General features: G+C 32.8%; 1 protein-coding gene across 1 annotated transcript in view; it reads left to right on the top strand.

Moving 5' to 3' along the window:
* Window positions 1–13,642, top strand: part of Phlpp (PH domain leucine-rich repeat protein phosphatase) — a 185,422-nt gene that overhangs the window by 44,339 nt on the left and 127,441 nt on the right. The window contains exon 3 of the mRNA XM_033467284.2: window positions 7,179–7,332. Within this exon, the coding sequence (XP_033323175.2) occupies window positions 7,179–7,332 (154 nt within the window). The remainder of the gene's footprint in view (window positions 1–7,178; window positions 7,333–13,642) is intronic.

Genomic DNA, 13,642 nt, shown 5'->3' with positions numbered 1-13,642 from the left:
TTCGAATCAGAGGGGCCGCGTTGCGTGTCGCATCATACGCTTGACCAACTCCGGCGAACCTTAGCATCGACGTAGCAATAAATCATATAGCCTCAGAACTAGACAGAAAAATCCACAGCAACCCGAAATTTGATATTTTAGAAAGAATTTACTGTATATTGATTGAATAATTTTAAATGTATTGCATTTTTTATATTAACAATAGCTTTTAAATTATTGAAACTACTTCGTTGAATAATTTGTTTTCATTTCAACGCATCTATTTTAATTAAATGTAACGTGTTAAAAACTAAACTGTCCGAATTTTAACTTCTTTACGAAGGTGTTTTTATTTTTAACTTACTTATGTCTTAATTCTTACTAATCTCATTATTACATCTGATAAATATAGCTAGAAAGTAATGAAACATCGTTTCGTCGTGCTCGTAAATCCTTTGCTTAATAGAATCATCTATATAATATTTATATGATGTTTGAAAAACGTTACCTGAATAAATAAATCAATAATGTAATTAATCTAATGTAATGTAATTAATCTAATTGCATGTAATTATTTACAACAAACTAATGACGTAATGCCATTTTTTTAATTAAACACTATTACTTTCGGCTGGCAGTGTACATTTATACTTGTCTCTCTTCTGCATCATGCTATAAAGATTATTCTTATTGGACTGTTTTATCGTAGCCAATAAAAAACTCGTTTCATTTCCTAGGAATAAAAATTTTTGTAATCATGCCTGAAATAATAGTTAAGAAATTATAGGTAGTAAAAGTGGATCACAAAATCGTTAATATGTATACGCTGCAGAGGCAAATCGTTCATATTTATGCGGTAATTAATTAAAGTGCTACCGTTATAGGAGAATCCTCGAAATTTATAGATCGCACAGAGATGTTAATTATTTTTCGTTACATACTACTCCCGAACATGAATACGAAATAATAATCACTCTATACAGCTTACAAATAATTTGTGCAGTATTGTCAACGGTAATGGTTAACATTCGTTTCGATTGAATTATCTCAATTGCTGTAAAGTGCCACTTAAATGAACACCGCAAATTACTCAGCGCTATTGATCTTTGATAAATGCGCGTACAATTGTTCAGAAACCAGATTAGATACAAATAGTATGGAAAATCCATTTTAAATCAAAATCAACGATGAAATACGTATTTAATACAAATACATATTATAGCAATTACTGTGGTCTTGTAACTCAATTTCTATATATTATAGCTTATTTCCATATTATATAATTTTACTGAAAAAATTATAATTAAATCAATAAGAAAGTTAAACGTAATTAAACGTTTCTCGTATTATACAGAGTGTCCCAAAAATGTCTCGTAATCCGGAAATGGGGGTTCCTGAGGTCAGTAGAAGTAACTTTTTCCTTAGCAAAAATGCAATCCGCGGCTTTGTTTACGAGTTATTAACGAAAATAGTGGCCGGCGGCTGTGGCGCGATTCAACAGCCGGCCAGCGTGTCTGGCTGATGATTTCGAGAGTGATTGGGTACCGAAAAAAGGTGAAAGTCTCGCGTCGAGAACGTACCCGTTACTCATTTGTTATTTATGAATAACGTAAATAATCTTATTTTAATTTAACCCCGTCGATATAATACTTTATATACATTTTAATCGTTGGACATCTCGTTTTTACAGAGGTTATTAATTTTCTTTTTCGAAAATAACAGCACCCATGAGATTGCAGACATTTTATGAAATATCAAAGAAAGGGAATTAAACGTAGCTGGTCACGTTGCCTCGTAAGTAGCTTTCGTTTCCATTAATTTTATCCCAAGTCACTGTGCAATTAACTTTCACAATGGCTCGCAAAATATTTTTTCACTATGTAACAGTGAAAAACAATTAATATCGCGTTACGCAATGATTTTTACATTTGTTCAAATAATCTCGAAATAACATTTGAAATAATTTATTATTTATGAACAATAGTGAACTTGTATTTCCAATAATGTGTTTCATAAATTCCACTATTCATCCTCCTATCATATTAACCCATTGCACTCCATTGGTGACTCGATAAATAATTATTACGTTATCAATGTTTATATTTTTTTAAAATGTTGAAAATGTAACTGTTGTATGAGTTATGGGACACAGTTTCATATGCATAAAATGCACTAACAATAAGTCATTTGTATAACATTTAAATGCTGATGGTCATATAAACTATTCTAGATTTATAGTTAAGATTGCTCCGAGTGCAAAAAGTTAATTTTCAAACAGACAAGATTAATTGTGAATACGTCTGAGATATGATTTCAAGGATTTACGAGGAATAAACTGCTTACCAAAACAGAATCAAACTGCGACACAGTTAAGTTTATGGCTCTTGTGTATCCCGCATTCTCCGACTACGACGACCGAGTCAAATGTCAACGGTTCTGAACAAAAGAAATGCCGTGCATCATCCTCTTTGAAACGTATAAAGCGACAGGGAACGTCTTGATAATGAAGCGGCAGGAAACGAAACGTAGTTGTGTTGTTGTGTGCACGATGAAAATACTAACAAAAGTATCAGACTTTTTAATGAAACATGTATCTGCATTGTAAGATCGAGGAAAACAGCGGCACAATATCTGATATACAGTTCGCCTCTTTGAAATGTTACGTAAATAAACAGATGCAGTACTTCTTCAATACCGCGATTTATATTCACTGAGGAAGAATTAAATTCTGGCTCGGTTGAAAGATAAAGGAGAAATTGTTTGCGGTGCATCGCATTTGATCAAGCAACTGTATTGAATAATAGATACATATAGGCAACGTTGCTGTTTTTACGATTTTGCGTTTTATCGAAAATTTGTAAGTAAAGATAAAATAAATAAATTTGTGATTAAGATGAAATATAGTTAAACCAAATAATTAAAAAGAAATTGCCAATAGTTTCGTAATTGTCTAAAATTTAAATAGTTTCAAATTTCATTTGGAGCACCATTTGTCATTGCATACCAAATTGCAAAACTTCGATCACTTCAAGCATGCCAATCAAGACAATCTTGTGAAGTGTACGTATTGATAATAAATTTTTCAAGTGTAACTATTAATAATAAACAGCATATTTTCATCATGTTTTCCATTAAATAACGGCATTGTTCTATAACTTGTATTACTATCGCAAATTACATAAAGAAACTGAAAAATCGATATTGTATTAAAGTTAGAAAATTGAGTTCATGTTAAGGAATATTATGATAAAGTTAAGAAACTGTGATACAAGAGAGGATCGTAAAGGTAATATTGTTACTTCCTACTACTGACAGTATTATGTGATTATTATTATTAAATTATTTTATAAAAATCAAGATAAGGGAACCATTTTGTTAATTGTAAAATCTTTAATGTTAAAAGTAAGATATAAATATTATTGTATTTTAAAATTTTACCGTGGTGCATTTTTGCAACTTTACCACAATATTTCCGAATTTCGTGCATGATCTAGTAAAATAAATGTGACTGCATTCCTCGGAAAAATGTCTGAGTGAATATGTCTGTAATATGTGCAGAAAAACTGCAGCGATATTGCCATGACACAGATGCAGACCTACCATCCTCGTAAGTTCAACAATTGTGCGTAACTTTCTTTAGAACCATTATCGTTGTTGGGCGAAGCTTGGCTAGTCGCATTCCCAGATTACCATAAACGGGCATGCTCCTTGAAGACAAGCAATTGTCCTTGTTGCATTCAATGTACGGCGTAATTGAAGATCTAAGTGGAAGCTCTGCTAAACAGATAAATAAACGTATCCATAATCGATAGTAATTCGGATACTATTAAAAAATTCTTTAAAATTAGTACTAATGATTAAACTGCGAATGTTTATGGAAAGTGAACATTTATTTACAATACTATTACAAGAACCGAACAAAAAATTATTTTCTTTAATAATTTTAATGAGTTGAAAATAATATAAACTCCCAAAGTTTGTTAATCTTTCTACTGTTTTAAATGCTATCTATTCATTTTTATAATAGAATGTCCATAAAATCCATAGTCTACTAATAATAAATCGTATGATACATATTCTGGCAATTGTATCATCTTAGATTTTATTTATTGAATCAAAGTTAAACTGAAAATATGAAATTTTTTTTCTACATACTCCCTTCAAACATGTTCAAACAACACACGTAAAAGTTAAACACGTTACGTACTTCAATACAGATTGAATTGAAATAGACAGTTAGATTTTAATAAAAATAGTTGTTAGAATCTTCAAATGTTAAAATAAAATATAGTTGCGTATCAATGCTCTAGTACGAAGCTGATCTTCGAAATTTTTACTTTGTTCTTACGTTCTTCGTCTAAGCCTGTCAAAATATGTTTGCAAAGTGAATAATTAAAGTGTTTGCAACGAACATCTGTTAAAGAATTTTTTTAATGTTGTTCTTACTCCATTACGTCTCGATATGAAATTAACTTTGCAGATTGTATATTTGTAATATGTAGAATTATATATTTGAGATAAACATTGGACTGAAACCTTGAGAAAAGATAGAGGTACAAGAATTGGAGAATTGTACTAGATTGAAGAATTAATGAATTGAAGAGAATTGAAGAATTATACTAGATTGGAGAATTAAAGAGTTATACAAGAGAGAGATTTTTAAAACATAGACAAACTTGTACACTAACTAAAAATAACATCTTTCAGTAATTATATTTTGGTTGGAAGAAACGTTCTATTCGTTGACAGAATGTTTCCTTTATTCTGATTTGTATGAAACAACCTATGAAAATTAGAATTTGCATAAAAACCCGCAGTCTAGTGGTCGCTAACGAAATAAACACTCTATACAGTTCGCAATTATAATGCAATCCATGAGTTCGCGTATCAGCACGCGCGTCACACTAGGTATTAATGCGGAAATACCTGAATCGAAAAAAGTCGCGTGAACCATACGGTTATTCGTTTGAAACAGAAACAAGATATTTTAATTAGGGCGGTCGGAATGTGTGTGCGGGACGGTGTAAACTCGCCCGTTCGCCCGCGACCGATTATTTTTAATAATTCCGGATATACATTTTTAACAAGCGCCGCGAGACCCATTTCTGTACCAATAAGCAGATTATTTGTGTCATCCAATAACGTCACGATGCGATTACGTCCGGCTCGTTTGTCTTTTTTTTTATTTTTATCACTCTAAACGATCGTGAAAATGTTCTGATATTTTTAAATAATTGCTCCAAATAAAAACCAATTCTTCGACTAAAAATTTTATCGTTCTCAAACGCTGCATGAATACCGCATTCAATACAGTTTGAAAACTCGAAAATGTTTTATGTCCTAAAATGAAACTACATTTTCAAAGTAAATAACAATTTTTAGAAAATTCGAATTGGTTCAATTAATTGAGATAAGTGAAGTATTGTATTTAACAGTATTTGAATCATATTGAAAATTCTAAAGAAAACAAATCCAAGATTGTTGCAGAATATCGAGTATATTATCTAGTGTTGTTTATATTCTCGCTTTAAAGAGCCTCGATCTCATGTGGAATCTCGATCACATCTTAGTTTGTCGAGAAAAAGCGATACAATATCGATATTATTATTGGCCCTTGTGAAAAAAACCCTTCATAAGGCTTTGCAAATCGGTTTGCGTAACTTGAATATGTTACTACTACTCGAAGTGGCTGTCAAACAGAACCGATCACAGCTCTCGATCGTGCTCGCAGCATTTTCGTTCTCCGGCCGGCGGAATTTTAATATTGCCGACCATAAAACTGTCCTTCGAGTTCGCAGTGTCCTCGGGCTCGGTGAGTTTCAAAAGTTTAAGATCCAGCCTCGGTGTAAGACAGGTCTCCCATAAGAAGCCGCCCACGCGGATCGTCAAGTAGAGCTTTCAGCGTCACGTCAATCGAAAAGTTTCACGGAAAAAGTCGTAGTTTGGTCAAACACCCTTTTTAGGTGCAATCAGCCAGAGTACGGGAAACTTTGAGCTTCCAGCATCACGTAGCGACGCGAATTCGTTCCTTTTCTTTTTTTTCTTTTTTTTTGAAACACCTATCCTCCATCTTCGATCTCAGCGAATTTCCATGCGTTCGATTTTACTCTTTGGGAACGGACTTTTCTCACTTCCCTGGTAAAAGCTTCTGGCAACTCGCGCCATTCTTTCATCGTTCGAATATTTTTACATCTCAAAACGCGGATTAAAACGTGACCGCCAACTTCCCTTCTCCGTTCGACTTTATTAGTCGGGTCCGGACGGACCCGCGACTTCGATTTCGTACGACTTTCGTGCGGAAGAACTTCGTTTTATTATGTTTAAATATTTATTATTGAAGTTACGCGATTGCTACTTTGTTGTTATCTATACACATGGAAATATGTACATATATGTATAATATTTATCTGGTTTAGAAATACATGCACGCGTGTATAATATTTATTTGGTTTAGAAATTTGTACGTATGTGTATAATATTTATTTGGTTTATTAATATCTACATATTTGTATATATTATACAAATTTATTTAGTTTATAAACATATACATATTTATTTGATTTACAAATATGTACATATTTTTATAACATTCATTTGGTTTAGAAATATGTACATATTTTTCTAGACAAATTTATTTTATTTAAAACTATGTACACACATGTGTAATATTCATTTGGTTTCGTAATATATTATATCACACGAATCTGTGAAAATATCAAAGGATATTAAGAGATTACAAATGTTAATGATGTTACAAATCATATTATTTGTAATTTATTAAATTATTATGTAGTAGCTATGTAAGTTATGTAATAACGTATATTAAAAAATATATATAAATATATAATATGATTATTTGTTACAAATATACGTCATTACATAATTTACATAGCTACTACATAATAATTTAATAAGTTATAAATAATATAAACGTATATTCTTAACATCCTCCGATATTTTCACAGATTCTTGTTCTAAATGCACAAAATCTAACAACAACTAACTATGCATTTGGCAAATTTTTCCGATTTTAGTGTTAAACAAACGAAAAAGCATCAACTGCGAAAGTGTTAATTGATGACACTTCAAGAGTTATTTTTTTTAGTACGCGGCATTATTTCGTTTATCACTACGCTAGACGGTACCCGCGGCTAAAGCGTTAACAAGATCCATTAAGAGATTACGATGTTTTTTTTCAGTATGGCGGCGAGGCCGGGAGGAGATTGGCTTCGCACGAGAAACCGCTCGAGATACAGGACCAATTTCTCCAAAAGCTCGGATACCAGGACGTATCAAGACGGTCTCGACTGGGAGTCGATCCTGAATTACGACACCTCGTTGCTTTCCACGTGGGTGAGTGCGATTTATTTGATTCTAGGAACGTTGTTTTAGCATCGGGGAATGCCCGCGTGGATCCATCTCTTTTCACCCGAGCTGCTCGGGCGAGAGAAAAAAAGACCCGTGGAATTGTAGAAAAACAAGAAAATCTGCTGAATTGACGCAAACGTGTTCCGTCCGGAATTGGCTTTCCCGCGTGCTCGAAACTCCGGGAGAATTGTCTCTGATCGTCACTATAATTCGGCGATAATCGTAAAACAATTGTTTCTTCTAATTACAATTACCAACAAAGGTTAAGAAACATGTTACACATGTTTTTATTTATTGCTGATTAATATTTTATTTTTGTATTTTTTATTTCTTGATACAAAAATCATTTTAAAAATTTTATCATTATTGTTTGTATTTATCACACGCACTAAATAAAATAATACTGCAACATTAATTATGTTTCGATATAATACGTACTTTTAATTCAATAATTTAGATTTATTAACATATCAAATTTTACGCAAATGTTAACGATCCGTAAAGATTCTTAACTTTTGTTCGTAAGTGTATGTATATGTGAAAGCATAACTTTGATGCGTTATATCCGAATTATTTTTCATATTCAATAATAGTTTTCTTCAATTGCATACTTAAAAATTTCTACATAATTGCACGTCGAGTTTACATAAACAGTTGCATTTAAAATTTAGAAAGTAGTATAGAATTTTATTTAACCTAGTAACAGATAATTTCATGGAAATAGTACGTTTATAATAATAATCATGATATTATATTAAAAGAATAAACAGATTAATGATAAATATTTATCACTGCTCACTTTTTGCTTTTAGGGTCTTGATAAAACTATTTCTTGGAATTTGTAGTTGATAAGAAACCCGACATTACATACTATGCAACTTAATATATTTTTATTACATATTTAAATAAATCTAGTAATTATTTTGTTATAATGTTTGTATTTAACTGATCGATATTTTCAATGTTCACGTTTTTTTTGCATATAAAGAAAAACGAAACATCAACATTGCAATAAAAATACTAGTTTCACAGTATTTTTCTTACCATGTGTACGTTGCAGCTTAAAAATTTGAAGCACCTATCGCTAGCCGAAATGTTAGCATTGTGTTTTACATTTTTATTGGAAATACGTACAATATTTGTTACTTTTAATTAAAGTAAAATATCATTTAGTAATTATAACCAAATAATATTTTTAGTGAAGAATTTATTCAATTAAGCCACACTTCATTTGTTTTAACATTATGTGTAATATAAACTTCAAACCTCCAAGATAATATACTTATCATTTTTCTTTTTTTTATTGAATCGTTCTCAATCATCGTAGCACTTCATTACGAAAAGATATTTGCGAAAAATGTTGCAGAGAGCCAGTATAATATATTTTTAAATTAATGTATCTTTATACGTTTACAAAACAAAATAATATCATATATTTTAAAAATAGAATCATTTTAAATATGTACAAAGTAGAACAATTTTGTACGTTTTGACATATTAAAAATCAGCTTATCAAATTGTTCAAATAATATACCTCTTCAATTTTTCGAAGACGCAACCACGAAACTGGAAAAAACACACATTCCTTCAGAGATGAAAACCGCTTATTAAATGCAAAAGTACAACTAAACAACCTGAAGAACAATAAAGCTTGATTACAATAATTCCAAATAAAAGAGTCATCAACGCGACAAGTCGCACGAAATTTTTCGCGGGAACAAGGCTTCATCAAGGTGAACTTGTTCAAAACTCCATTGTTCGTACATTCTAGTTTACAAAAGTCGCGGGAAATCCAAAAGTCCCCATTGTGCCGTCGTCAAAGTTGCACTGCGTAAGAGGAGACAACGAGCTTTCGACAAATAGTAATCCGGCAAAGTGACATCATCAAAACAACGAAAAAAAAGAAACACAAAAAAAATCGCAGCGTTGTTCGGCGGCGTGTTTGTGGAGGCTGGGGGGTTGCGAGATGGTCGGCGGAGGAGGTATCACAAGCGAACAAGGTCTCTTGAAACATTGTGACAAAAAAGTCGGGCAAATGAAAGAAAAAATGCCCGTTATCTCCGTGGAGAGCCGCGAGGGAGTGCTGCGCCACTGTCAGTTGATGCGCTGCCACGTCGAACGGGGCGGTTCGCGCCAGTTCTCATTTGCACCCTTTAAATTTTCAAAACCCTTTGCTGTGCGACGTAGAAACAGCGACCGCGTAACGAAATTTCGCGTGTGCAGCTACGCTACCGACACTGCGCAGCCTTGTTCTGCTTTCGCAATTACGTCCGTGTCAGGGAATCTGGCGTTAATGGAATAGAAACGAATTAGTACTTTGAAGTGAAACCAAATAACATCTCTTTTATCGGCAAGAAATATTTAATGAACTAATTATAACATCACTCATTGTACAAGCAAATAACAATACATGAAATAATCCACATTCAACTATACACTTCACCGATGCCTTTTCGCTAGTATCTCTCACATCTCATGCAACATTCTCTCTGTACATTCAGATTCGCCGACATTCAAACAATATTTACCAGACACCGTAACTATTATAACCAAAGCGAGAGAAAAAAAATGAAATATAATCATTCAATTTTGATTTAAATGATTTTAGTTACCAATAACTATCATAAATGACGGAAATAGTATTAATTATGAATAACCATTATCGATGATCAGAATAACGTGTTTAGAAGGATTGCATTAAAAAATACATTAAGAAAAATTAATAAATAAAATTATAAATACTTCTGAATTACATTTTCGTCAAAATAGTCCGCCGTTCGAGGATTAAAGCAAAATGAAAAGACGCACAATCATGAAATAAAGAAAATAAAATACTTGGTTTCCATCAAATGGGACAGTAATAATATATACTTTAGTATAATAATTTGATCACACTTCGAACGTACAAAAGCAGAAAGAATATATTAACAAATCGATAAATAATAACTGAGATTCATGCGCTCTAAAGACAGTCACGAATACAATAATTTCTCCCGGAAATGACAAATTTCAGGTTGTTATGAATTTCCTTGCGCTAGTCCTACGCCTATGTAATTTATTGCTACGTCGATGCTAAGAGTCGACGGAATCGATCAAGCGTGTGATACCGTCACGCGGATGCGATTTCCGGAAGACAATACAAAATGGTCTGTTTGGGTGTGAGTCAGGTAAGAAAAACCACGGAGGTGGTAGGTACAGTAAATTTTCCCTAATTTTCCTTCAGCTTGTAAACAAAAATGGACAATTTGGAAAGAGGAGATTAAAAATGAGGCGCGAGGCTCGAATAATCGTGTCTCCACTTCCAAAATTGTCCATTTTTATTTACAAGCTGAAAGAAAATTAGAGAGAATTTACTGTACTAGGTACGTGACTGTCGAATCATGGCATGTGGCCTCCGAATTGCCTTCGAATTGTGTCATGTGGCCTCCGATTTGCTTTCGAATCGTGGCATAAGGCCTCCAAATTGCCTTCGAATTGTGGCAGAAAATTAGAAATAAAAAAGATAAGTCATCGTTTTGATTCTAGTATTACTATGTATTCGTATTAATGTACATCGGCATGCTGGCCGGTGCCCTTTTTTCCCGACTCTACCCCGAGCTTCTATACAAATTTCTGGGAGAAATTACTGTACATGAGTAACAGATTGTCAAGAGTCATTATGGTTCCAACACAAATGCTATGTCTTAGTTCCAAAAAAGTTATTTATTTATGTATAACCGTATAAGTGCAGTTGGTTGAACTAATAAAGTTCGTTCGTGCAATTATTTTTGAAGGGTGCGAGAGGGTGAACCATACCTTTTCATGGGTTTAATATTTCTGTTTGCCCTTCGGGCAGAAGCACGAGAACATCTGTTCCGAAACACAGGATATAATAATGTCCTGTAGCCGACAGTTTGCACGCAACCTTCGCGTACGTTGGGTCTTCAGGTAATCGTTAACTAACGTGCATTGTAAAATTTGTAATTTCTACATACTGTGTTTTACTGTAGTGATTAGTGTGCTGTTAGAGGAATAGCCAGCGTGTCGAGTCACAGTGTGCTAAAAAATTGTTAAGTTAGGTGGATAAACACGTGACAAAACATAAAACTGTAAGTAAACCTAATCGTATTTAGTCAATATTTAACAAGAATTTTGATTATTGAAATTAACCTATTATATTATCACAATTATTCATTGAACAAGTCTTGATACTTTCTCTAACTGAATATAATGAAATTTTAGGTTAAAATAAGTATGTTTCGTGAATGCTTGATTCATTTAGACTCAAAATAGCTATGAGTGTAAAGGGTCAAAGCATAAAACATCAGTCAAAATTATGAAATTAAGTGGATTTCAACACTGAAGGAATGATGTGGATAAATAATGCAATTAAGATGAATCAATTCGAATTTCAATGGCAAAAGAAAAAGTGAGGATCCGCTTAAAAATGTAAATGAATGGAAGGCGCTTTCCATTGAAAAATATAGCTTTGTAGATTCAACTGGAATTACCATGACTGAGAGAGTGTGACACCTTTATGCTAAACTCTAATTACGGAGTCCATTAAAACGGGGTCATCGGTCGATCATTTACAAGCGTATAATTAGGCGCGTTAATCGAGCTAATTACATGCGCATTGGAAAATACCGATAAGTATATAACTCAAACGGAACGGTAAATTGCTCCGGGAAGTTAATCAGATTAATTTACTTGATCGATCCCCATAGTTTTATCCAGATTCGTTCCAGGCCATTCAAATATTAATATAGATCTAATGAATGTTATACACTCATTATATTTAAATGATGAACGAATATAATTATAATAGCAAATAATGTTATTAGATTCACGTTGAATTGGAATACATTAAATCAAATTTGTTACAGATATTTTAATGCTTTGTTTAAACTTTATGAATATATTGCAGATTTCAGAGATAAATTCCAGCACATTTCTAATATTCTTTTCCATCTACTAAATAAAAAGAATAACACATTTCATAAAAATTGGAATTTCCTTCTAACAGATTACTAAAAGATTACATCGCAAAAAGTAAAAGAACATGCTATTAGACCTAGTCAATTTAAAAATCTGCACATGTCATAAATGCATAAAGATCCACAGTTTAATAGTAGCAAATAACTCAATAACTAATCTACATTGAGTAAAAAGTAAACTAAACATTAATAAACATAAATAAAAACTGGATATGATAAAAAGTGTCAAATTGATATTTCAGAAAGCAAGCTAATTACTAAATAATTATTTTTAATTTGATGAAACAAGCATCATTCAAAGTTTAATTAATTGGACAAAAATGATCAAATCCTTACAAGGGTTATAAATACATAGAATTTAGACTCTAGATAAAACGCAAAAATTGATATGAAAAAATCTGAATATTTACGAGCAATTAATATCGTGATTATTAAGTGAATGAACAGTAAGACAAGTAATATCCAAGAATAAATTAATCAAGCTTTCAAACGTCTCTAAGAACACGTATTCTTTTAACAAGGCTGATCGATAATCAGGAAGAGGTACGTAAGTAAATAATTAGATTAGTTAATATTTGTTAGCCACTTTTTGGCCGGAAACTTTTCCGCAAACTGGAAATCGCATGAATTATACAAAAGCTTATGGAACCAGACACTCCGCGAATAAACCGATAAAGTTTGCACAGTATTTCTCTAGAACGTTAACCCGGGATTCTACTTTCGCGTTCGTGGTAATCCACATAATCTTCGTTGTAGAACTTCTCCGCTCCGCAGAACGTTATAATTCTTTCGACAAACATTTTTTTCTGATTCACGTGTGACACCGTGAAAGCACCGTACAGCGAGCAGTAGCCCGGCCACGGTCGCGTAAAGCTATCTCGGACAATACACATCCGATTTCCGGTGACCGGCATTCACCACGAGGAATTCGGTCGCATTAAACCGTGCTGTTAGCCGATCGACCGATTAACGCGCGACAATGGTTCCACCATCAGCGCAATGTAATGACTTATTACTATGTTATAGTTGACTACGTGATTTAATCGGCTCGAATCGGTCAGATGACTCATAAATCCGACGAAAGATCGATGTGTAGAACTTCCAATTGAAAGCGTTCCCGTCTACGTGCAGACGCCCGTGCATACATACGAGTATGATTTATGTCGAAAAGGTATAGCATCGAAATTAATCGGAACGTTTGAACAGTGGGCGATTTAGCTGCTGAACCCGAAAAATACTAACAACAAAATTGCAATATAGGTTACGTCAAATATTGCAGAAAAATACAAAAAAATGATATTTATTATTCGACTGTTGAT

This window comes from Megalopta genalis, chromosome 1, assembly GCF_051020955.1.
Source record: "Megalopta genalis isolate 19385.01 chromosome 1, iyMegGena1_principal, whole genome shotgun sequence".
NCBI classification, from domain to species: domain Eukaryota; kingdom Metazoa; phylum Arthropoda; class Insecta; order Hymenoptera; family Halictidae; genus Megalopta; species Megalopta genalis.
The sequence above is the reverse complement of the archived record's forward strand: the minus strand, read 5'-3'. Positions and strand labels throughout refer to the sequence as shown.